The 27,318-nt window shown below is 36.9% G+C and overlaps 1 protein-coding gene across 4 annotated transcripts in view; it reads left to right on the forward strand.

Moving 5' to 3' along the window:
- The first annotated feature begins 273 nt into the window (after window positions 1-273).
- Window positions 274-27,318, forward strand: part of SS18 (SS18 subunit of BAF chromatin remodeling complex) — a 75,743-nt gene continuing 48,698 nt past the window's right edge. For all 4 annotated transcript variants that reach the window (XM_030876446.2, XM_030876447.2, XM_060310622.1 and 1 more), the window contains exons 1-3: window positions 274-406; window positions 3,279-3,355; window positions 12,106-12,190. In XM_030876446.2, coding sequence (XP_030732306.1) covers window positions 338-406; window positions 3,279-3,355; window positions 12,106-12,190 — 231 coding nt within the window. In that variant the 5' untranslated portion in view covers window positions 274-337. The remainder of the gene's footprint in view (window positions 407-3,278; window positions 3,356-12,105; window positions 12,191-27,318) is intronic.

A 27,318-nucleotide genomic window follows, 5' to 3' on the forward strand; every position in this document is an offset into this window, starting at 1 on the left:
CCTGAATCGCTGAAACGGAGGGAGGGCTGGGGCGCGGCCCTACCACAAGCGCAGGGGGCCGGGGGGTGGCGCGGAAGGAAAGGTGGAGGAACGGGAGGGCGATCAAGAGCAGGGAAGTTCTGCCGGGGCTGTGGTTCCAAAGTACCGCGCAGAAACTGGACTAGTACGGGCCAGAGTTCCCCGTCCAGGCTGGGCCGGCCGGCTGCCCGTCGGGCGCTGGAGCATCCCCCCTCCCCGCGCTCTCGACGTGGTTCGGCCCGAGAGACCGGCGTCTTTCCCCCAGTTTGCCGTTCACCCGGAGCGCTTGGGACTTGCCGATAGTGGTGACGGCGGCAACATGTCCGTGGCGTTCGCGGCCCCGAGGCAGCGCGGCAAGGGGGAGATCACTCCCGCTGCGATTCAGAAGGTGAAACCGCGTGGGGTCGGAGATGCCAGGCCCTGCCCGCGTTTGGGAGGGACCCGGGGGCCGGGCCGGGAGTCGGCCGGGCTGGGGGCGGAGGCGGGCCTGCTGGGAGGCGGGTGGGTGTGGGAACCCGAGCCGCGGGCTGCGCCCGAGTGGGTGGCGGAAGGGGGCGAACCAGTTCTCTCGAGGAGTCCCGCGCGCGTTTGGGCTCCTTCCTACAGGCACAAAAGCCCAAGCAACTGGCGCCTGATTTCTCTAGGGATGGGGCGGCGTTCGCGCGGCGGGGCGCGTGCACCCGGCGGTGGCGGCCGCGCGAGGAAGGGCTGTTTTCCGCGGCCCGCGCCCCCCGCGCGTCGCTCCGGAGTTACTTTGGCGTCGCCCCGCCCCGCGCGCTGAGGCGGCTCTGTGCAGACCTCACCTAGGGTCGCCGGGGGCCCGAGGGGAAGCCGGAGCGTTGCTGTCTCCCCGCGCAGAGCTGCAAACTCCGGCCGAGTTGGGGAGCTCTCACCAGAACTTGGGGGACGCGGCAGGGAACCTTAGTCGAGGCTCAGGGGCGGGCGAGGGAGAACCCTCTGGATTTCGGGGTTCTCTCGGAGTCCCTCCTCCCTTCCGGATGCACCCCTTACCTCTACAGCTGTAGCGAATACTCATTGATCGCCTACAGCAGGTGCCGAGGCTGCAGTGGTGAGCATGGTCCTTGCCTTCACGGAGCTTACAGTCGAGTAGTGGAGACAGTCTGATTCTCGTGACCAATTGCAGAAGTAGTGATAAATACACAGGGAGCTGTGCTGTCGTTGCTGTTACTTGCCAGTTGGGGACACAAAGATTCTTTATTTTCTACCCCTTGTTGCCTATGAGCAAGGCAGCGTTCTGAGTTTTAGTTAACCGACTTTGAAAAGTTACTTAGAAAATTTTGCAGTTTACCTTAAATATTTCGGTTTTGTTTTATGCACCGGAACAAAGGTGAAAATTGAAGAGAAGTCAACTTCTAGTACCACTCAGGATACCATCCTACGCCCGGTAGATTATGTTAATTGGCTTCTGTTGACTCTCAGGTTCTTTGTAGTGTGGCATTTGACATTTGCCCAACTGTTGCTTTATTTTTATGAACAAACCGGCTTGGCAGTGCCTGAAAATGCAGTGCTTTTCGTGTAGCGTACTGGGCTAAGTCTGCGACCTGGCAAACAGCTTCCAGTACACATAGGCGAAACGTGTCTCTGGAAGGCTTCGCTTTTTATTTTTGGCCTGTAGAAAAGTTCTGAGTTTTTCTTTTTTTTTTTCTGTAAAGAGTTTTTCTTACATACATCTAAAGATATTTATCATGGGTGATTAATTCAGGAGATGCTGATCAGTTAAAGTTTTCATCCTCAGCTGAGGAGAGAAAAAGGATTCCAAATTAAGTGCCTCATTCTATAGTGTGAGGGATTGATGTTAGGTATGAGACAAATATTCTAATGGTGAAGTTTATTAGGTTGAAGAGTCCGAGAAGATAGGTTGTGAAATCGTTAGAGTGGAGATTGTATTAACACATTTTAAAGACAAATTTTTTGGCATCTGATGATTAAGAAGAAAACTACATTTTTTAGAAAGGCATGTTAATATTTTTTTCCAGCGATATGAATCATATGCACAGTATTTTTTTCTGCATATGATTCATATGCAGAAAAGTCATACTGTTCAATGGGTTTTCGTGTTTAGTTAAAAGAATTACATTAACTCAATTAGTGAGAAAGAGTGGTTATGCTATTATACTTCATGCTTTCGTTGAATCCTGGAAGGGTGGGGCAGTTTTAGGAGGAACATCTACTCCTGTCACTTGATAAATCTGAGACCCTGAAATCTTAAGTTGTTTTCACAGGGTAGCAAAGCTGGCACTAAAACTAACTGGCCTTTTAATTGCTACATCAGTGCTTTTTCCTCAGTGCCACTTTGCTTAGATGAATTATTTAACCCTTAAAGCTAGTTTTGCTTTGAATTGTTATAAGATGATAGTATGATAAATTGATATGCTTCTTACTTTTAAACTTTTGGTACAACTAAATTATAAGGTAGGCTCATAGAGTCTGCGATAAATATTACAGTACTTACCTAGAAATTATTGTAATTATTGCATATTTGGAGAATCACAAAACCATGCTGTATAAAACTTGGAAACTAGCCAGCTATCTTCTTAACCCTCCTGAGTTGAAGTTTTCATGAGCTTATTCTGGATAAAGACAGATTTTTTTTTCACTAAGACAAAGCATTACAATGATGCAAAGCCAACTTGGACTCTTAACTTTCAGTCTTATTGTTTGTTTTTTTTGGCTGTACCCCACGGCTTGGGGGCTCTTAGCTCCCCTGCCAGGGATTGAACCTGTGCTCTCTGCAGTGGAAGCTCAGAGTCCTAACCACTGGACCATCAGGGAATTCCCTCTTAACTTTTAGTCTTAATAAGGCTAAAACTTCTATTTCAGATAGTAGAGGTAATTAAATGTTTAAACAGAAAAGAAACTCCAAATTTTCTGTGCTGAGCTTCAGGTAATAATTCAGAGGGAGAATAATTGAAATAGAAATATTAGGGAATTCCCTGGTGGTCCAATGGTTAAGACTCCATGCTTCCACTGCAGGGGACGCGGGTTTGATCCCTGGTCAGGGAATAAAATCCTGCAAGCCGGGCGGCACTGCCAAAAAAAAATAAATAAATAAATAAAAAAATGTTGATTAAACATGATAACATTTCAAAGGTATAAAATAAGATCTTTTGTGCTGAGCTGTATACTATGTATAAAAAAAGTCCTGTGAATTCAGTTCCTGTAGAGATAAATGTTTCTAGAAATCTGAATTTTTTATTAATTGTTGCACTAGATTTATAATAAACTTTTTCTCATTTCAGATGTTGGATGAAAATAACCATCTTATTCAGTGTATAATGGACTATCAGAATAAAGGAAAGACCTCAGAGTGTTCTCAGTAAGATTGATATGAATTTTTTTGTATTTGTTTTTCTGTGTTCGTTAATTTTTTACTTTTCTTTTTAAGAACAGCTTTATTGAGATGTAATTCACATACCATATAATTCACCTATTTTAAAGTGTACAATTCAGTGGTTTTTAGTATATTCATAGAGTTGTACTATTACTTTAATCAATTTTAGAACATTTTCATCATTCCCAAAAGAAACCGTATCCCATTAGCAGTCACTCCCTGTTCTCACTTCCCAATCCCACACCCCTTGTTAATCACTAATTTGTTTTCTGTTTGTGTAGATTTGCTTATTGTGGACACTTCATATTAGTGGATTCATTCAATACATGGTTTTTTTTGACTGACTTCTTTCCCTTAGCATAGTGTTTTCAAGATTCATCCATGTTGAAGCTTGTATCAGTATTTCCTTCCTTTTTATTGCTGAATAATCTTCCATGGCTATACCACGTTTTATTTATTCATCAGTGATGTTGTTTGGGTTGGTTCCAATTCTTGACTATGATGAATAATGCTGCTGTGAACATTCGTGTGCAATATTTTGTGTGACTTTTCTTGATTTTTTATTAAAAAAAATTGTTCTTTGGGATGGAGTGGATATCAGTGTTTTTCTAATACTTCTTATCCTGCATTATAAAATAATGACTTCAAATTTGCATAGTCTGATTTGTGGAAAAGTTAGATCTTCACATTTATAAGGTATTTAGTTACATCCATGTACAGTTGACTCTGAACAACATGGGTTTAAACTACACAGGTGCACTTCCATGTGGATTTTTTTCAGTAAAGATGTACTGCAGTGCTATATGATCTGCGGTTGGTTGAATATGTGGATGCGGAACCATGGATACTGGGGGCAGACTGTAGAGTTATACTCAGATTTTCAACTGCGCCGGGCTCAGTCCCTCCTACCACTGTGTGCAAAGGTCAGCTGTATGTGGTTGAGAACGCAAAGTTTATGTCTAGTACAGAATTGATTACCACTCATAAGAACCGAACTTCTTACTCTGAAGTGATGATGCGTCTGAAGTAAACGGTATCCCCTAATAGAATCTGGTATAGTGGAACAAATTGAATATTTTATCAAAAGTCTCTAGAACAACACTATCAGTAGGAATATATTGGGAGCCACATAAGTAATTCTACATTTGCTAGTAGGCACATTAAACCAGTAAAAAGAAACATGAAATTAATTTTTATAATATATTTTATTTAACTTACTATTTCTAAAATAATATCTCTTCAATATGTAATCAGTATAAAAATACTAATGAGTTATTTTGTTCTTTTGTTTCATAATAAGTCTTTGGAATCCATGGTGCATCTTACCCTACTAACATGTCATTTTGTACTAGCCACAAGTTCAGTGTGTCTAGTGGCTACTGTATTGGACAACTCAGCTCTGAATATTTTACTCTCGCCATTGTTTTGGGACACATCTATCTTTCCTAGAGATCTCATTGGTCTGCTCTCAGGAAGATTTTTTCAGCAACCCTGGCTCTTCCTCTGTGTGGCTTTCATGCTGTGCTGGTCGCCTGCTGTCATCCGATTAACTCTTTACCTAGTTTTGAGTCCCTCTCCATGACTTTGTCTCTTTCCTCTTTGTTTAAAATTGTTTTTGAATTAAGAGACTTATAAACCATAAAAGTTTGTAGGGATAAAAGTCGCTTTTTTACTTCTCACTCTTGTATCTCTCTTCTCTCCACAGAGGTAATTACTTACAATGGTTTAGTACCTATCTTTCAAAACATTTTTCTGTGCATTTACAAATATGTGCTCACATTTATCTAAACACATTTAGACAGGTATTTTAGTTTTCACAGATTAAGGTTTTCTAAATGGAATGGCTGGGTCAAAGACCGTTCTAAATCTCCAAATTACCCTGCAAAGAGATTGTATTGGTTTGCTTTCCTCCCACTAGGTTTCAGAGTCCTGGTTTTCAACCATATCTTCCAGCAACGGATACTGGCCATCTTTTAAAATTTCTTTACACATCTGATTGGTGAAACGCGGTATCTCTTTCTAAAACCTTTTATTTTTAAATAATTTCACTCTTATAAAAAAGTTTCAAAGATAGTAGAAGAAATTGCTGTATGCCCTTCACTGAAATGCCTCAAATGTTAACATATTAGTCCACTATGTCATTCACTTCTTCCCCATGTCGTTTTTCTGAAATATTTGAGAAAAAAGTTGCAGGCATGATTCTCTCTTATCTTTGTAACATCCATGTGTATTTCATAAAAACAAGCACAAATTCTTAGAGTCTAATTGTTAAAATCAAGAATTCAGGGACTTCCCTGGTGCTTCAGTGATTAAATACTGTTATCATATTTTCAGACCTTTCAAAAATTTTGCCAATTGTCCCGTTAGTGTATTTTTTCAGTTCCGTGATCCAGTGCAGGATCAGATGTTATATTTAGGTCTGTGTCTTCAGAATACTTTAATCTGTAACTGTCCTTCAGTTTTTCTGTTATCTTTCGTGATGTTGACATTGTTGAAGAGTACAGACCAGTTGTTGTGTTATATGTCCCTCATTTTGGGTTGACTGGTGTTTCTCCTTGATTAGACTCATGTTATACACTTTTGGCAGGAGTACCACAGACAAGATGTTGCGTCCTTCTCAGTGCATCCTCAGTAACCGTGTGATAGCAGTTTGTCCCAATATTCAGGGTAACTTTGGCTACTTCGTTAAGGTGGTGCCTGCCAGGAGCTCTACTGTAAAGTTACTATTTCTTCCTTTGTTATTTCTGTGTATGTGTTGGGGAGATACCTTGAGACACACATAACCCTGTTTCTTAGCCTATTTCCACACATTCGTTTTAACATCCACCAGTGATTCTGGACTAAAACAGTTATTACTGTGGCAGTTGCCAAAAGGTGACTGAACCCATCTTTCCTTCTACAGTTATTTGGAATCCTACTGTAAGGAACAAATTTCCCAGCCCCTGTCCCATTCATTCATTCATTGATTTATATCTGAATGAACTTATGGATTCTTACTGTATTCTCTGGGTTTTAATTTGTTAGTCTATTATTTATTTATTTTCTTTTTCAAATTGTCCCAGATGTTGGCCACTGGGAGCCCCTCATGCTGGTTTCTTGACTTGTCTCTATTATTTTTTGAGCATTTAAAAAATTTCTTGTATGACAGAATGTTCCAGGCTCCTCTTGTACTTTTTTCTGCCCCAGTCTGGAATCATTTCTCCAAGCCCTAGTTCTTTTTTTGGAGAATAATATTTAGAAATTAAGATCTGGATGCTAGGATATCTTAATTTCTAATCACTTGTACATTTTGCATTTTATGTGACCATTGCCACTTCTTTTATGTATATTTTCTTTGATGAATCTTGTCTGTTTATATGTGAAAATTTCTTTTAAGAAATTACAACTGTGGATAATCATCAGTGGTTAGGAGATCACTACCTCATGTCAGCCATGGAATGATAACAACTGAGCGGCACTGATTAGAATAATTATTTTCACTTACGGCTTTTTTTCTTCTTTTTACTACCTTTATCCAGCTCCTCCTCTTCCCCGCCCCCCACCACTGGTAACCACACATCTGATCTCTTTTTCTGTGAGTTTGTCTGTTTTTGTTATTCTGTTATTCTTTTTGGGGGGCTGCACTGTGCAGCATGTGGGATCTTAGTTTCCTGACCAGGGATCGAACCCATGGCCCCTGCGGTGGAAGCGCTGAGTCTTAACTGCAGGACGGCCAGGGAAGTCCCTGTCCGTTTGTTTTTGAAGTATAACTGACCTACATGACTATGCTAGTTCCTGGTGCACAACATAGTGATTTGACATATCTATATGTTACAAAATGGTCATCACACCTGTGGTCTTTTAAAATGCCAGGTAAAGCCACGGGCATAGGACTGGTTCAATTTCCTATAGGCCCTAGCAGTACGTGACAGGGATAAGACATGTTCAGATGTAGAACCCACTTTTCCAACTTGTCGGCAAAAGTTTATACTGTCTTATTCTTCATAGTCTTAGCTTTTTTGTGTATGTGATCATTTTCCCCTTCTCTGCCTATTGGCATAAACCTCATTTGATCACATATATGTATAAATGGGGCTTAAATTGATTTAGGTAGAATCTTAAATTTTGCCCTTTCTGTTGTATTTAATTTCATTCTTAGAGTTCTTCATATACTCTTTCTTTCTCAAGTTGTCAGAATTGGTTTGTGAGTGAAGAAAAAAAAATTCTCCTCTCAACATTAATAAATGTTCTTGTTTCTCACAGGAGAAGTGAAAGGAGAATAAAGAGAAACATCAATGACAGCCATCTGGGAATTGATAGTTCAATTTTATTTATTTATTTATTTATATTTTTGGCTGTGTTGGGTCTTCGTTTCTGTGCGAGGGCTTTCTCTAGTTGCGGCGAGTGGGGGCTACTCTTCATTGCGGTGCGCGGGCCTCTCACTGTCGTGGCCTCTCTTGTTGCGAAGCACAGGCTCCAGACACGCAGGCTCAGTAGTCGTGGCTCACGGGCCCAGTTGCTCCGTGGCATGTGGGATCTTCCCAGAACAGAGCTCGAACCCAGGTCGTCTGCATTGGCAGGCAGATTCTCAACCACTGCGCCACCAGGGAAGCCCAAGTTCAACTTTAATTAAACAGTTCCTTAAGATGTGATAACTGCCTGAAGCAGTGTTTTTCGTTTTTTTTTTTTTTTTTTTTTTGCGGTACGCGGGCCTCTCACTGTTGTGGCCTCTCCCGTTGCGGAGCACAGGCTCCGGACGCGCAGGCTCAGTGGCCATGGCTCACGGGTCCAGCTGCTCCGCGGCATGTGGCATCTTCCCGGACCGGGGCACGAAACCGTGTCCCCTGCATTGGCAGACGGCCTCTCAACCACTGTGCCACCAGGGAAGCCCTGAAGCAATGTTTTTTAAAATCAAAAGTAACTTTATTTTTATGAAAGCAGTATAGGCATTGTAGAAAATTAGAAAACACAGATATTTAAAATTTAGAGAACGAACAACATATTCTCACCACCCAAAGATTTTTCACTGGTAACATCTTTGGATATATTACTCTACCCTTACCTACACACACACACACACGCTCACACTCACACTCACACTCACTCTCATATAAGTCAGTGAATCACCTGTAGAGCTCATATGCCCAGATCCTCTTCCCTTTAAATTCTGACAACTTATATGTAAGAATATATTATTGCTCTCTTGTGGTGTTTGGTTTGAGCATTTTCTAAATCATCCCATGTATTTGCTTAAATCAGCCCTTATTTTTTGTATTTCAGGGTGAGTGCACCTATTTCAGAGTGTGTTATAAACAGTTCTCAAGTGAAAAATTTTTGTTCATCATAGTGTAAATGAATTTAGTTTTAAATTTCTAGTTAGGAAGTTAACTTTTATTCTATAAATTGTATTTGTGTTGACCTAAAAATACACTGTTCATAGCTTCTAGGTAAAAGTTTCTTTTTCAAAATGAAATCTGACTTTTTTGGATTCATTTTGTAATTATATCAATAAATTTAATGGTGGTTATTTTACTTTATTCGAGGTAATTCATGTAGTGGCTCTTAGTGGAATCTTTGGGAAGTGAACTGCCTCTCATTTAATAGGTTAATAATTAAGGGTATCTGGAAGTATCTGCCAGTATTTATGAGGAAGTTACCATCATGAAATATAAAATGTCGAATATATTTTATATCTTCCCTTTGCTTACATACTGTTTTCTTTTATTAACGTATACGTTTTTAGAAATAATAAGCATATAAAAACTGCTTCAGTGACAAATTAATAGTATTTATAGAATTTAAAAAAAGTTTCTCAGGAAAATGTTTAATATTTGTAGAAGAATCTTAGAATAAGCTTATTTGATGAGTGCTGTAAAAAGAATGCAGTTTTTACAAGAAGAAACCCTACTGAAGTTACAAAAGACCATTAAAAACGATCATTTTTACTTACCCCCTTAAAAAGATTTGGAGCTTTTGGGACAATTGTAGAAATTTGACTGGTTTCTGTGGATTCGATGGTAATATTGTATCAGTATTCATTTCCTTGTTATGATGGTTGTATTGTAGTTATATAGGGGAATGTCCTTGTTTTTGGGAAATTGACACTGAAGTGTTAGAAGTAATGGGGTATTACTGACTCTCGATGGTTTTGGAAAAAAGTGTGTCGTTGCATGCACGTGTATGTTGGTGTAGGTGTTTAGAGATAGTATAAGACAGATGTAAGATGCTGACAGTTGGGGAGCGTGGGAGAAAAATATTTGGGAGTTCTTCATACTATTCTTGAAACTGTAAGTTTGAGAGTATTTCAAGATTAAAAATTAAGATTTGATAGTTGGGGAAATGTCTTTAAAGTATTTCATAAAAGTTGCTATATTTATAGATATTTAGAACCACAAGGACTTTAGAGATCTACCCTCACTGCCATATTTTTTTAAATAAATTTATTTATTTTTGTCTGCGTTGGGTCTTCGTTGCTGGGCGCGGGCTTTCTTTAGTTGGGGCGAGCAGGGGCTACTCTGTTGCAGTGCACGTGCTTCTCATTGCAGTGGCTTCTCTTGTTGTGGAGCACGGGCTCTAGGCGCGCAGGCTTCGGTAGTTGTAGTACGCGGACTCAGTAGTTGTGGCTCGCGGACTCTAGAGTGCAGCCTCAGTAGTTGTGGCGCAGGGGCTTAGTTGCTCCACGGCATGTGGGATCTTCCCGGACCAGGGCTCGAACCCGTGTTCCCTGCATTGGCAGCAGATTCTTAGCCACTGTGCCACCAGGGAAGTTCCTGCCATTATTTTATAAATGAGGCCTCAAGCGTGTGGCAGATTAAACAGTATTTTAACACTGGCTTACCGAGGACCAATAAGCATGACTAGAATTTTCTTAAAGGGTCATGAGTAAGCCATAGTCTCTGAGTAAAGTTGGTATTTTTATTTTTGATAGGGCAGTCAGCAAATCTCATATCTGAGTACATGTGATAGAGCCATACTAATATTCAGAAGAAAAGAAAAACTTGAAAGAGCAGCCTTTGAAATGGGTTACATGTTCTAATGGCTGGTTGGTTTTTTAAAGATGGCAAGATTGTAGAATCCTGTATCTTAAATTCCATTCAAGATGTCTGTGGAATAATGAAGTAGTTCCAGCTAGTGGTGCCTGTTAGTGCTGTTTGAAGAATTTCAATGACATAATTAACCATTATGAATAATTCAGTGCAAAATAATAATTCTTGGTCCTTGTTTGTTTAAGGATCCCTATAACAGTATATCATGTCTGATTGAGCAACATAGTGTATATGTGAGGAGGAGCATTAAGAACTTAGACTTGTTTTTAAACAACAACAAAAAAACAAAAACAAAGAAACAAGGAAACCTTGGGAAGTGTTGGATATATCTGTTACCTCCATGGTGGTGATGTTTTCACTGGTGTTCGTGTATGTCCAAGCTCATCAAATTGTACACATTAAATACGTGAAGTTCTTTATATATATCAGTTATATCTCAATAAATTTATAAAAAAACAAACAAGCAAACTATAAAAGTATGATCTTGTTGGTGAAGAAACTTTAAGTTCAGTGAGAAATAAGTTTTTTCCTCCCTAATAAGAAAACAGTAGTGAAACCAGTTTTTCCAGCAGGATATAAATAATGCAGCGAAGAATTTACTAGGATTCCTCTTAAGGGTGTCTGTCTTAGAAAATTACTTCATTTGGGATCCATATTAGAAGACTCTATTTAGCTGAATAAAGTTCTTTTGACTTATTTTCATTATTTTAATTTGTATAGTATTTATTAGTAAATGAAATTCTAAAAGCTTAATTTGATGCACGTTTTACGTTTGTATTATTTTGTGCGTTTACCAGCACTAGTAATTGGATCACTACTAATTTCAATCTGGTTTCATCTGAGTTAATTTTTTAAATTATGAAAAGTGGCTTAGCAAAACTAATTCATAGGTAAGTAAGATCACAATAAACATGTTTAACCACTTGACTCTGATAATGAGAATTTGCTTTATTTTTTAAAGTTAATTTGCAGTGTTGTTGGTGTTGGTGTCCTATTATTTCCTCCATCCCGGTGCTTTAGCATATAACTTTTTTCTTCTGTTTGTAATTGGAGATGCCTCTTTATTGTCCTCTATATACGTCCTGATAGATGGGCAGCATAACCACGGCAGGCATAGATTGTTGGTCACTGCTGCAGGAATGAGAAGGGAAAAAATGTGTGGTTTCCACCTCCTTTCTGACATTTTAGCAGAGCGTGTTGACTGTACTTGGCTTTGAGGTTTTTGGCAACACGAAAATGGCAGAGGGAAGGGAATAAGCATATCAGTTTTGTTGATTCCTTCATTCTAGATCTCTTTGCATATGTTATATGTGTGGAGCCAGTACCTGTCTCAGTTATTCCATTTACTATGCTGTACAATCTTGTACAAGTTACTAACCTTTCTAAACCTCAATTTCTTTATCTGTGAAATGGAGAAAATAAGAATCTTCACTTCATAGTGTTGGTTTGAGGATTAAATCGGATGTTTAAGTATGTAAAACAACTATAGCAATATCTAGCACATGGTAAGAGCTCCGTGTTTATTATTGTCTTTGAACATACTTATTTGGAATTATTTTGCAGAGGAACTAGGAAAAATTGAAGTGCTGTTGATGTTCAGGTAACAGAAATCACTCATTAAACTTGAGGAATAAAATGCTGTTTGTATAATATGTAAGCAGATAGGAAGAAAATTATTTTTTAATATTGATATTTGTTTTGTTTTAATAGGTATCAACAGATGCTGCATACAAACTTGGTCTACCTTGCTACAATAGCAGATTCTAATCAAAACATGCAGTCTCTTTTACCAGCAGTAAGTACCTTTAAAATAGTGTGAAGTAGATAATTTTTATAGAGTTCTTTACAGAATAACACATTTTTGTTTGGTGATTCTGAGTTTTGTTTAGCAAATCCTGCCCTCTTCTGAGAACATGAAGATATTCTCCTATATGATCTACAAGCTTTATTATTTTGCCTTCATATTTAATTTGAATTAATTCACCTGGAATTGATTCCCTGACTGAAGAAGTTATATCCATCCATCTATTCACTAACCCACCTATTTATTTATTTATTTATTTATTTATTTAAATGTGTAATTGCACAAATTATTTAGGAACAAATCTGTAATATTTTAAAGCACATCCCCAGCCAATCATATATGTAATTTAATATGCATCTCTGGCAGATAAGGACTATTATCCCACACCACAAAATTAACCAGAATCTCTTAATGTCTTATAATACCCAGGATGTTTTCAATTTTCACCAATTACCTAAAAAACTCGAATGTTTTAATGATTGTTTGCCACAGAATCCAAACAAGGTCCACCTGTTGCATTCGTTGATCTGTGTCTTAAGTTTTTTTTAATCTGTATCAGTTTATATTTTTTATTCTCCATTTATTTGTTGAAGAAACTGGGTCATATATTTTGCAGAACTTCTCACATTTTGGATTTGGCTGATTGTATCCTCGTGGTTCTTTAACGTGTTCCTCCATCTCATCTCTGTTTCCTCTAAACTGATAATTTATAGATTGAGAGGCTCCATTAGAATTAGGTTTAGTTTTATGTTATTTCATTGGTGGCCCCGTGTTTGTGTTGCCTATTGTATCTCGTTAGCAGGGACATATTTTGTTGTCCCGTTTTTAGTGATGTCAGGATTGATCAGTGCACACAGTTGGTACTGGTCTGATCAGTCCATTATAAAGTTCCCCATCTACCTTTCAGTTAGTGGTTTTAGCAGTCATTGGTGCTTGTTGACCAGGTTCGTTGTTTCATTTTAGGATCTAAGAACAATGAGTTTCTAACTTTACAGTTCCTCCTACAATGTACTTCTTTTAAAAAGGAAAATTTCCTTTAATCAAATATTTGATTATCCTGAAATAGAGAGTTCTATAGGAAAGTCATGATAAAGGCTTGATTCTATTCCTTTATCAATTTTCGGAATAACCAGTTGGTCTCTAGCAACCTGCAAAAGATGACCAAGGATTTTGTCTTTTTTTTTATTATCTGAACTTATACATTTTTATATTTTTAATGTGTTTAAATCCATTGAGTCATTTTTTGTGATACTCAAGTTTTCTCACCTGTGGTCAGTGGGTACCCCTTCATTTGGCTCCTGTGTCCTTCTGACATGATTTCGTTATTGTATAGCTTCTTCGCTTCAGAATTTGTGAGAGAGATCAGACTGATTATGTTTTCTGCCCCAGAACTATTCTGCCCCAACTATTTTTCCAACCAGCCTTTTTCCTATGGGAATTGGTATTTAGAAACCACAATTTGGATGTTTGGGGCATTCATTATTACTGAGTTTCCATTTTTTCTTGGCATTTTCAGCAGACAGAGGTAGTAAACACGCTTTTTTAAAAGAAAGAAAATATTAAATTAGTGATATTGCCACTTCAGGAAAAGTTTTTTTACCCAGATTTGATTTTATGTATTAGTATCTCTTCTGTCTTACTCTAAAAATCTTGATACCTCAATGACGTTATTATAGTCACTTGTTTGCTTTATACTACTATATATGTAACATAATTTCAATATAACAATACCAAGATTGCCGCTAACAATAATATGGTTGTCCTTAGATATATCTCACTAGGGATATATAATGAATAAATTTAGTTTTGAATCTGAAAGAATGTTAATGTGATTTTTTGCCATGGATTTCATTATCAGCTAGTATGAGCAATAGATTTGATTTCATTTGTTTCCAGGTAGATAATTCTCTCCCAGCATTATCTGTTAGAAAAATAAAACAAAATGTCTTTTCTCTATTTTGTCATGCCACTTGATATTATATATCAAGTGTCCATATATGTGCGGGTCTGTGTCTAATCTCTCTATTCTGTTCCATTGGCCAGTTTTTATAAATTCCACTATCTTGTCACAGTTGTCATAGTCCAATAAGTCTTGATGTATGTTAGAGAAGTTCTTTACTTATTCCTTATATTCCTTATTTTTTTCAAGAATATCTTGTGTACTGATCCTTTGCATTTCCATATACACTTAAACATCAGCATGTCCAACATAATCCGCTTGTGATTTTCATTGAGGTGAACTTGACTATAAATCAATTTGGGGAGAATTGTTGTCTCTACAATACTGAGTCTTTCAAATCATGATCATTGCATGTATTTTGATTTATTTAGTCCTTTACTATCTGTCAATAAAGTTTTGTGATTTTCCTGCAAAGGAAATTTACACATCTCTCTCCTGCAGAGACATTTACACATCTCTCTGGATTTATTGCTAAGTACCTCGTATTTTTGAGGCAATTTGAAATGGAATCGTTGTTTTTTAAGTTTTATTTTGTAACTGTGATTACAGTTTACATAGAAACTCAATTGATTTTGAATCTCACAGCCTTGTTCAACTCTTACTTCTAACAATTTTTCTGTAGATACTTCCAGTTTTCTATATTCACGAACATATTTGTGAATAATGAGTTTTGTTTTTTCTTGCCAATCCTTACACCTTTTATTTCTTTCTCTTGCCTTACTTCTCTGGCTAGGACCTCCAGTACATTCCTGAATAGAAGTGGTGATAGAGGACATCTTAATCTTGTTCCTGATCACAAAGGGAAAGCTTTCACTGTTTGACCATTATGTATGATGCTTGCTGTAGTTTTTTTTGTGGATACCTTTTATCAGATTAAGGAAGTTCCCTTTCGTTTCTGTTGTGCTAATAGTTTATATATTGAATGGATGTTAAATTTTATTAAATACTTCTATTACATCTAATGAGGTGATCATAGTTTTTTCTTTAATCTGTTAATGTGGTGAATTACATTGATTTACTTCTCAATGCTCAGTCAGTCTTGGATTTTTGTAATTAACCTACTTTTTCATGACCCACTTGGTCATGGTCTTTTTAAAAAAATTGCTGTATTCAGTTTGTTAAATTTTTGATCAAGATTTTTATGGCTGTTCATGAGTGTCATTGATTTTTAATTTTCTTTTCTTATAATGCCTTTGTCTGTTTTTTATTTTGAGGTTATGCTGGCTTCATAAAATGACCTGCAGAATTTTCCCACTTTTTCTTATCTGGAAGAATTTGCAGAGTATAACCGTTTCCTAAATGATTGGTGTAATTCTTTAGAAAAGCCATTTGGATCTGAAATTTTCTTTGTGAGGCTTTTATTTACTGACTCAATTTCTTTATGGTTATAGGACAGTTTATACATTTCTATATCTTATGAGGTAGCTATTTTGGTAAATTGTGCTTTTTAACATTTTATCCAGATTTTCAAATTTATTGACATAAAGTTTGTGAAATAATCTCTTTTTTCTAATGTCTGTGGGATCTGTAGTGATAGTTTATTTTCTTCTTAATGTGGTTTATTTGTGTCTCCTCGTTAAAAAATTTTTTTGATCACTGTTGCCACGTATTTATTGTATTTTCTTCTTTTAGTCTTTAAAGCGTCAGTTTTTGACTTTCTCTGTTGCAGCATTTCTCAAACTTTTTGTTCACAGAACCCCATTATGTTATACTTAAACATTACTGAGCACTCTGAGGAGTTTCATGTCAGTTATATACACTGATATTATTGATTATATTTTACTTATTACACTAATATTCATTTAAAATGAACAACAGTAAACCCATTGCGTGTTAATATAAATAACATTCTTTAAAGGAAAAATAACTGTATCTTTGAAAAAAAATTTAGTGAGTTAAATGACACTTTAATAATTTTGCAAATTTCTTTTAACTGGCTTAATAGGAAACATCTGTATTCTCATATCTACTTCTGGATTCAATCTAGCATATGTTTTGGTTGAAGTAGAAGAAAATCCAGTCCCACACAGATATGAAATTTGAAAAGGGAAGAATATTTTTAGCCTTTTTAGGTTGTGGATAATCTGTGATAGTATAGCAGATCTCAGCAAGTGTTTTTTAAAGGTTAGTTGCAGTATGGAATCTGAAATTATATCAGTACATTTTTCTTATTCTGGTACATTAAAGTTCATTGGTCTGTTTTGCATTCTGTATGGATCTTTTACTCATGTGTGATTTCATAACATCATGCTTTGGTCATTTGGAAAATAATAAGTTCACTTAGTTATGCACCTTTTCCAAATACTGATATATTTCATTATATGATACCAAAAAATTGGTGATTTTTTGAAATCACCACCAATCTAATCAGAAAGGTCTCTTAAGTACTGGGATGTTGTCAAGCTCAAGACAGTAAATCTTAGTTTGCCAAATTCCCAGTTCTTCCGTGAAAAGTCAAATTTGATCATTCGCAGAAAATGCCATCAGTTGTTTTCCAGGCTCACGGTGTTCAGTTTTGAGGAAATGTCTGCCAAATACCCAAGCCTGGATAAGTATAATTTGGCTAGATACTGTTCTTTTGTTTGTTTTTTTTTGCGGTACGCGGGCCTCTCACTGCTGTGGCCTCTCCCGTTGCGGAGCACAGGCTCCGGACGCGCAGGCTCAGCGGCCATGGCTCACGGGCCCAGCCGCTCCGCGGCATGTGGGATCTTCCCGGACCGGGGCACGAACCCGTGTCCCCTGTATCGGCAGGTGGACTCTCAACCACTGCTCCACCAGGGAAGCCCTAGATATTGTTCTTTTAAGTAAAATTGGTGTTCCATGAAAACAGTGCCTAAATCAGCAAGCAGCACAATCACAAAGTGTTTTCATTTTACTTTGATTTGCAGCAGATATGTTTATTATTTTCACATTTTGTCACACAGAATATTTAACTGACACGGAGAATTTAATAAATGAATAATTTTTACTGCTTCGTCAAGGACATTCTTAAGTGAAAATGACTTTTTCTTTCTTTAACTGCTAGTCTGGGGCAGTCAATAGTACGATGATTTACTGTAGGGTTTGATACCTTGATATATGCCAAGGCTCCATCAGTGACATCCACTTTTGCTTTTGCACCATGATGTTGTAAATATCAACATAGCCTAAAAGACAAACATCATCTTAGTATTATTATGGAAATAGTTTTGACCTTTTAGATTCCCTAAAAGAATCTTGAGAAGCAGACTTTGTGACCATTACTCTTTTGTACGTTTTTGGATATGATTAATTTCTGATCTCATCTTTATTATTTCATTTTATTTTCCTTCAGTGTATTTTGCTGTCCTTTTTCTGAGTTTTAAGATGAATGCCTTCTTCATCAGTTTTAATCCTTCCATACTAATACATGCATTTGAAGGGTGTAAATTTCTGTCTAATTAGTTCTGTTATGTAGTATATTCATATTTATTCAGTTCCAAATATTTTATAATTTCCGTTGTTATTTCTTCTTTTTACATGGGTTGATAAATATATTAGTTTGCAAACATAGGGAGATTTTATTGTTTTCTTTTTCTTAATGATTTCTGACTTCTTTGCATTGTGGGTAGGTAACACTTTGTATGATTTCAGTTCTTGGGAATTCTTTGAGATTTGTTTTACAATCCAGCATATGGTCAGTTTTTACAAATGTTCTATGTATTCTTTAGCCCCTGAGTGCAGAGTCCTGTATATGTTCACTAGTTCAGGTGTGTTAATCTTGTTTGAATCTTCTGCATAGCCTTACTGAATTTTTTTTTTAACTTTGTGATGTTTCATTTGTGTGTTTGTTCTATCAGTTACTGAGAGGTGTATGTTTAAAATGTCCAAGTATAGTTGTGGATTGACTGTTTTTCCTTGTAAATCTTTCGAGTTTATTACATTTTGAGGCACTGTAGTGGACGCATGTATGTTTAGAAATGTTATAGCTTTCTGGTTCTTTGTAACATGTCATTATGAAGTATCCCTCCTTATCTCTAATTATGCTTTTTGTATTAATGTCTGCTTGTCTGGTTTTTGTGTAGCTGAGTCATCTTTCTTTAGCATTTGCATGGTATATCCACCTTTCCATTTCTTTGTGTTAGAGATATGTGTCTTATGAACAGCATGTTGTTTTTTTAAAAAAAATCCAATCCAGCAATCTTTGTTATTTACTTGAAACATCAAATCCATTTACAGTGAACGTAATTGCTTATATATCTTAATTTAAACCTGCCATCATAGAATGCACTTTATTTTTGTCTCATCTGTTTATATTCCTTTTTTTCTGTTCTTTTTGTCTTGATAATTATTTAAAAAAATTTTTTCCCCCACTAGTTTGGAAATTATATACTTACATACTTATTATTATTTTAGAGGTTACTATATAGTTAACAATTCAAGGACCCTCAGATACTTTATTTCAATTCATTCCCTCAATGACTTATCCATTGTGTTACACATTTTAAATCTGTGGATGTTTACTCACAAGTGATTTTTACTTTTTTTTAAAGTTAGTCTTCATTAGGTGATTATCATTGTTACCATTTTTGATGCTTTTCATTCCTCCCTTCATTTACAACCTTTTCTCTCAGATCATTTCTTTTTTCCTCCCTAGAGAACATATTTCAGTATTTCCTTTTAGCATTGGTTTGGTGGTGACAGATACCTTCAGGTCTTTTTTTGTTTGTTTTTGTTTTTTTGGTGATCTAAAAATGCCTTTTCACTATCATTCTTAAAAGATGTTTTTGCCAGGGACAGGTTTTAGGTTGGCATGTGAGCACATTAAATTAATCATTCTGCTGTTTTCTGGCTTTTATCTATTGACAGTTGAATGTCAGTGTAAACGTTACTATTTTGAAGGCAGTTTGACTGTTTTCTTTGACTGTGTTGAAGATTTTTTGCTTTGTCTAGTGTTTTTTGCAGTTTTACTATGATCTCTCTAGGTGTGCGTTTCTTTTTATTTATCCTGCTTGGTGTTTGTTGAGATTTCTGAAATCTGTGGATTGATATCAGTTTTGGAAAATTCTCAACTGGCTTTCTCTATTGGCTAACATGCCCACAGCAAATGTAGCCCCCAAGTTTGGGCCCATGTCTCTAGAATTTTTTTCTTCTGGATCTTGGCCTGTTCATTTCTAACTACTTTGTCTGCTCTTCCATATCTTTAAACATATTTTAAAAGTATTTTCTCCAGCTTTTTTTGTTGTCCGCAGTGGAGGGTTTGAATGACCTAATTTGCTGTTAACCTGTGATTCCTTAGTATTGGAATAGAATTCTGTTTTGCTATCCATAGAATATTAGTTGTTTTTAAGGCTTCTTAGATACGACTGTTTCACTGGAGAGAGAACAAACACTTGCAGAAGGACTACTAAGTATTGGGTCCTTTCAGTACTTTATTTCATCCTTAGAATTTTTTAAGATATTAGTCCCATTCTGTGGTTGAGGAAACTGAGTCTCAGGGTGATTAATGCATCTAGGGACTTGTAGTTGCTAAGTGGTAGCATGGCATTTGAACCCAGGCCTTACTGAAAGCAGTTCATGCATTATGATACCAAGTCATGTTGCTATTAGGATGGAATAGAAATTAAAGTCTGACCCATTTGCTCTTAAGTTTGTGTATCAGGGTAGGACGTGGCTAGATTTTTCAAGAGCTTGAATCTAAATTTTACAACCTGCAGTGTCTTGATTGTTCTACTGTGTTGTTATGGAAATGAATGCCTTGATCATTTTTGTTTCTTTCTTGTCTAGCATTATTCCTGTACTCAGGTGTTAAGTTTAAAAAATAAAGTTAAATGAATGAGTCTGCTTATAGTTTGGGGACTATACTATAGATTTAAGAGGCAGGTTAAGAATTTAGCTTATTAGTGGGAAGCAGCCACATAGCACGGGGAGATCAGCTTGGTGCTTTGTGACCACCTAGAGGGGTGGGATAGGGAGGGTGGGAGGGAAAAGCAAGAGGGAGGGGATGTGGGGATATATGTATACTTATAGCTGATTCACTTTGTTATACAGCAGAAACTAACACACCATTGTAAAGCAATTATACTCCAATAAAGATGTTAAAAAAAAAGAATTTAGCTTATTATCACCATGGTGACCTATAACTCAGTGATTCTTTTTTTTTTTTTTTGCGGTACGTGGGCCTCTCACCACCGCGGCCCCTCCCGTTGTGGAGCGGACCAGGGCACGAACCCGTGTCCCCTGCATTGGCAGGCGGACTCTCAACCACTGCGCCACCAGGGAAACCCTCTTTTTTTTTTTTTTCTCCTGTTCTAGTACATCTGAAAGATGTGACACATTGTGAACATGTTCTCATCAAAACAGTAACGCATTGCACAGGGGTTCTCAAGTCAGGGCACTGAGTGTGAAGAGGGGACGTTCTCCTCCAGATAGTCTTAGAGCCTCGTGGGTGGTTGGGGAATGAGGGTAGTTTGCAGAGTGTTCTCAGGTGATTCTGTTGACCCTTCCGTATCCCTTCTACCCAACCAATTGAGAGTCTCTACGTGACTTATAGTACTGTGCAATTCTGGATTTTGTCAGTTTGTCTTGATTTGAAATATTGTCTTCATAATATATGGAAATGTCTTAAAGTCTTAAACATTACAGTTTCTCAGATATGTCCCATATTCTCTCCAGCTTCTATGCAGAACACAAAAATGTTGGGTCATACCACACATCTTGAGATTTAGTTACTCATTTCTCTTGCCCTTCCTCAAGGAGGTGGTAATTATTGAGAAGCCAGTGTGGTAAAATTTAGCTCCCATAGATATTCATTACGGTGCTGCAAAATCTCTAACTCAGAATTTACTATTCCATTCTCATCTGTTGCTAAGTTATACATTGTTATTGAATTTTTTTTCATTTGTTTTTTATAGAGTTTACATTTTTCCCTACAAATCAAATAGGACAGTAAAAATTATTATTTATATTCAGGGAAAGTATTATTTTACCGTCACCTGGTTAAGAACCATTACAAAGGAAAGACACATTTCATTACAAACCTCCCATTGTTTCAGATTCATTTAACACAGTTACTATTTTACATCATATTTTACTAAAGAATACAGTTATTGCCATTTGTGTATTTTGAAATAAAATTTTTCCTTCTTAATATTGGTCAAAGTTTTATTTAAAATGTGTAATCAGGGCTTCCCTGGTGGCGCAGTGGTTGGGAGTCCGCCTGCCGATGCAGCGGACACGGGTTCGTGCCCCGGTTCGGGAGGATCCCACATGCCACGGAGCGGCTGGGCCCATGAGCCATGGCCGCTGAGCCTGCACGTCCGGAGCCTGTGCTCCGCAACGGGAGAGGCCACAACAGTGAGAGGCCCGCGTACCGCAAAAATAAATAAATAAAATATGTGATCACATTTTCATTTTAAAAAATGGGTATTTTGAAGGTTAGGTTGCTTGGGAAGCTAAGTTAACAAAGGAAGAGGGGTTTTAGAAAGCCTAGAGATAAATAGATCCTCATAGTAGGGGTAACAACAGAGTTGGACCAATAATAAAAGCGGGGCTAAAGAGGGGGAAAATCAGCAAGAAGGAAACAGTTGGATTAGAAATGAAATAGGAAGAAAGCTGAATTTGAGAAAACTAGAATAGTAGAATACATACAACCAATCTGCCAAAAGGGATAAAATATACTACTTACTAACTGTAGTTTGAGAAATTTTGACCCTGAAAAAGGACTGTATGTTTTAGGGTGATTTTACTGAAGTTTTCCAGAACGGCATTTTTCACTTTATTTAACTGGTTAGTAATGTGCTCATGATTATACGTATGCTCAACTTTTAGGTTTTTTAGTGTCCTCCCAAAAGAGGAATTATCTATTTATAGTAATATTTCATGTATCTGGAACAAGACCAGATCTAGCAAACTTCTCCTATTTGAAAGCAAGTCAAGAATTAGAAAACCAGGAATAAATGGAAAAAGACCTAAAAGGAGAAAAACAATTTATAAAGCCAGTGTACTAACACTTAGGTATTTTGCTTCTTAGTTTGGGCCCTGGGTATTCTTTTCTTATTTCAAAGGCATTGTAAGTTTGTAACAGAAACTATTCTTAGTCTTACACATATTTGAACAAGTTTGCTTTTTCAATTTTAAGCCCATAGCCAAAAGCAGCAAATCACACATCAGAACTTGGAGAGTGTATTCCATAGGCAGGCATACTTACAAGCAGTGTACCTGACAGCTGAGGTGGCATTGAAAGAGACCAAATATTTGTACAAAACTGACATAATTCAAAATTTACACTATTCTGACTCCATTTAATAGAGGTATATAGGGTCCTATCTACCTTGGTAACTGTTGGAGGCATCATTAGAATGTTGGTTTTCAGAGCTGGTATGCTTTCTGAAACAACATAAACTATTGACATAATTATTTTCATTATATGAACTAGGAACAATTTTGCCAGTAGAAAATATGACTATATTATGTGTATGTAAGTCCTTCCTACAAATGTACTTTGAAGAAATTGCATTTCTAAGTTTTAGGCTAATATTAGTTATTGTCAGTTTATTTTTGTCATCTGCTAGTATTATGAAGTAGTAAGCACCATTGATTTAAGAAAGAATTATGAGAGAACAATTTAAATTAAAAAAAAGCTTTTATCCATTGATTTAATTTTTCTTTGGGAAAAACTTGGGGAGAAAATAGTCTTTTTATTGTGGTAGTTCATTTTGAAGGCATACAGTCTAGAAATATTTCTACAGAATTAAAAGTTTTAGAACTGAAAGGAGCTTGGATAATCACGTAGTCTAGTGTTTCTTTACCTTGGCTGCACATTTTAAAAGCTTTTCAGGTGATTCTATTGTGTAACTAGGAATTGAGGATTTTATATTGCTACGCATTTTAAATGGAATATCCAGTGATGTTTGAGGATATGCAAAACTTTGGAAAAACATGATTCCTATTTCTGTAGTATCACCTTCATTTGATGTGTACCATGGCCATTTTTACAGTATGAGAAAGATAATACTTATTCTGTAATGCTGTTAAATGAAGGATTAATTCAGACAATTCATGGTGTCCAGTATATAGGAGGTACTCAGTAAATATTGATGGTAATGAAGATGAAGGTAGTACGCAATTGGAATGTGTAAATGGAAAGAGAAGTCAGATTAAGGAGAATTTGAAAGAAGATTAGCAGGTTTCAGTTACTGAATACATATGCAGGATAAGGAAGGAGTTTGGAGACTCGAGTGACATTAATGCCATTCCCTAAGATTGAGTATGTATGCATTTAATTTTCTTTTGTCAGTATGGAAGAAGGCAAAGCATATATTTGTAGAATCAAGTTTTTTTTTTAACATCTTTATTGGAGTATAATTGCTTTACAATGGTGTGTTAGTTTCCGCTGTATAACAAAGTGAATCAGCTATATGTATACATATATCCTCATATCCCCTCCCTCTTGCGTCTCCCTCCCACCCTCCCTATCCCACCCCTCTAGGTGGACACAAAGCACGAAGCTGATCTCCCTGTGCTATGCAGCTGCTTCCCACAAGCTATCTATTTAACATTTGGTAGTGTATATATGTCCATGCCACTCTCTTACTTCGTCCCATCTTACCCTTCCCCCTCCCCGTGTCCTCAAGTCCATTCTCTACATCTACGTCTTTGTTCCTGTTCTGCCTGAATGTTCTTCAGAACCGTTTTTTTGGTAAGATTCCATATATATGTGTTAGCATACGGTATTTGTTTTTCTCTTTCTGACTTACTTGACTCTGTATGACAGTCTCTAAGTCCATCCACCTCACTACAAATAAACTCAATTTCATTTCTTTTTATGGTATGCATTTAATTTTAAAAGAAGGCTGAAAGTTGATTGGAATTACTTGTCTTGCTTTTCACTTAATTCATTATGAGCATTGTTTAAAGAAATCTCTAATTTAATCAGATACACTTGAATTTTAAAAGTATTAAAGATCATTTTTGTTTAATAGGTGTTCTGTCCAAAAAATAAAAGTCTTAACTATTAATGAAAATTGGTTAGAGGGAGTAGCCTTACATTTTATATATTTTTTATTTCCTAAATTTCATTTTTTGGTGATACCACACTTGATGTTTTGAGTTAGCATTGGGCACTTGATCAGCCTTTCCTTACACAAGTGTCAGTAAAAACGATAATATATTTGTCTTCAGGTTCAGTGACTGCTGGCAGAGCATCCATCTGTTAAGGTATTTCACTGACTAAAATTTGATATTATAGGATTTACTGTTTACAGGTGTGATCCAAGTGAAGTGAAGGAACACGTGGGAACACGTGGTTAGAGTTGTGGAACATTTTAAAGATTAGCAGAGTTTATCTCATTTATAAATTTTAACTTAATTTTTAGCACAGGTAGTACTTTGATGTGGTTAGAACATTAAAAACTACAAAAAGTCATACAGAAGCCTACTTGCACCTCTGTCTTATACCTGCTTTTTATGCAAATAAAAGCCAATGTAAATACATACTTTCCCCTTCTTTTCTAGGCAGGTAGAACCTTGATTGCCATACACACTGTTCTGTACCTTGTCTTTTTATTACAGTTTTCTTAATGAAAGCGTTTAAGTTCTTATTTAGAATTATGGAAAGAACTTTTCTTCAATATTGTCATCATTTTCAGCATGTCTTAAGTGTTTGATGAACATGATCATTTTTATTTGGTCAGTGTGATAATGTTGAAACTTGTATTCTTTAACTTCTGTGATAGTTTTCTTTTTTACCTTTCTAGCTGCTCGGCTCCCTGTGTTTTACCTGCCTATCAAATGTTGATGATCTGTACTTGAACAACTTTTTACTATACACACCCATCCTGGGAGATTTCACCCACACTCCTGATTTTTTATATTCTTGACTTGATGTTCCCCTCCATATTCTTGGCTCCCAAATATGTATCTTCTTGCCCAAGTGTGCCCCATGAATCTAGCTTCTACTTGACATAACCAGTTTGGATATGCCTCCACACAGTGTAGGCAAAAGTCATCCGTCTCAGTTCCCCCTCTGTTCCCTGCTGTTAAAGGAAAAAAAAGTGCACAGCCATTTTGCTATTTCCTATCTCAAGTGAGTAGTGTGAACACTGAGTTCTTTTAGTCAGAAACATAATGATCATCTCAGACTACTCCCCTTTCTTTCACCAGCCACAGCTGTCTTCTTTCTCTTCTACCTAATAAAGTGCTGCAAAATAAAAGGTGTCTAATTAAGACATTTTGGTATTAAAAACAGAAGCAAGACTACAGGTGAAATGGTCTTTTGAAATGTGTATTTTATATGCCAAAAAGTTCTATAAATGATATTAAAGACAGCAGATAGTAATTCTATAGTACACTTATATGCTATTTTAGAATTATGTATATTTAAAGTACATTTGAAACATAGAAGTAATTAGTTCTGTTGAGGATTAGGGAAGGTTTCCTAAAGGAGGTAACCCTGTATTTCATAGAGAATTGATTTATGGGGGCACATTTCTCTACATTAATGTATGATAGGGAGCATTTTGCCAACATTGTTGCCTATCTTGTCTTTTTAGAATCCTAGGAAAAATCATGTTAACTATTTGCTGGATAGCATATATAAAATTCAGAAGACTGTCTGAGTCCAAATATGTAAAGAAATTGGATATATCTTACTGCGAGAAATACAAATGTGTAATTTTCTTGCAGAACTATATTAGTGAATGAAGCTTATAAATGTACTAGAGAACCTAAAGGTTGTCCCTTTGTTATTAATTGAAAATAATGTATCTAGCTCACCTCTATAAAGAGCAGAATTTGCCATATAGCTAAGAAAGTAAAGAACCTAAATGTTGGAAATTAAGTAATTTATTCTTATTTGCACAGAATAAGTACAGAAAAGTATTTGTACAGGGTTGTTTAAGCATTATTTTTATTGGCAAAATAATGAAACAATATAAGGAAAAACTGTCAGTAGTGAGGATGGGTTAAAAACTGTTATATCTTATTCAATTGAGTTCTGTACTTTTGCATGATATTGAATTATATGCTGATATAGAATAATACCTACAGTAGAGTTAATAACAGGATAGTGTGACCCTACTTTTAAAAACTAAATATATGTTTATATATATGAATTTTGAAAAAGATTCTGGAGATATGCATACCAAGCTTTTAGCAATGGTTCCCGTGTGTATTGTTTCTATTTTTATAATGATTACACATTATTTTTGTAATTAAGCCAGACTGGTATAGATACAAAAACAATATTTAAAAAATCCAAGATCAAGCAAATATATATTTCTTCATTTTTTTAAAGAAATGTATTTATTTATTTATTAGTTTTGGTTGTGCTGGGTCTTCATTGCTGCACACAGGCATTCTCTAGTTGCAGTGAGCAGGGGTTACTCTTTGTTGCGGTGTGCGGGTTTCTCATTGCAGTGGCTTCTCTTGTTGCGGAGCACGGGCTCTAGGTGCGCAGGCTTCAGTAGTTGTGGCTCGCGGGCTCTAGAACACAGGCTCAGTAGTTGTGGTGCATGGGCTTAGTTGCTCCGCAGCATGTGGGATCTTCCCGGTCTAGGGCTTGAACCTGTGTCCCCTGCATTGGCACTGCGCCACCAGGGAAGTCCCAAGCCAAATATATATTTCTTAATGGGCGGTATTATTACAACTTTAAGAAAGGCTTAGGGCTTCCCTGGTGGCGCAGTGGTTGAGAGTCCGCCTGCTGATGCAGGGGACACGGGTTCGAGCCCCGGTCCGGGAAGATCTCACATGCCGTGGAGCGACTAGGCCCGTGAGCCATGGCCGCTGAGCCTGCGCGTCCGGAGCCTGTGCTCCGCAATGGGGGAGAGGCCACAGCAGTGAGAGGCCCGCGTACCGAAAAAAAAGAAAGGCGTAGAGTCCTATCTCCCAGTGTTTCCGGAGTAGATTAGTTTATTTATTTTTTTCTTTTCTTTTGAAAGAATACTCTAGAGAAATCTTCTGGTCTGTGAAGAAAAAGACATTTACTTTTTGTTCTTTAGATTATATGGTTCTGGAGTGATTGTTTAGTGGTTAACATCATCAGGGTCTGGAAGACTTGGTTTTTCAGAGCTGAGACAGTGTAATGTTGGATTTGTTATGGTAAAAATGTTTGCTGTTTCATAAAGTTGAATTTAGTGGGGAACCTAGTACTAAAACTGGGGAGAGTATTTTTAGTAGGTCAGTCATTCTGGGGCCTAAGCCT

Source organism: Globicephala melas, chromosome 13 (genome assembly GCF_963455315.2).
Source record: "Globicephala melas chromosome 13, mGloMel1.2, whole genome shotgun sequence".
NCBI lineage: Eukaryota > Metazoa > Chordata > Mammalia > Artiodactyla > Delphinidae > Globicephala > Globicephala melas.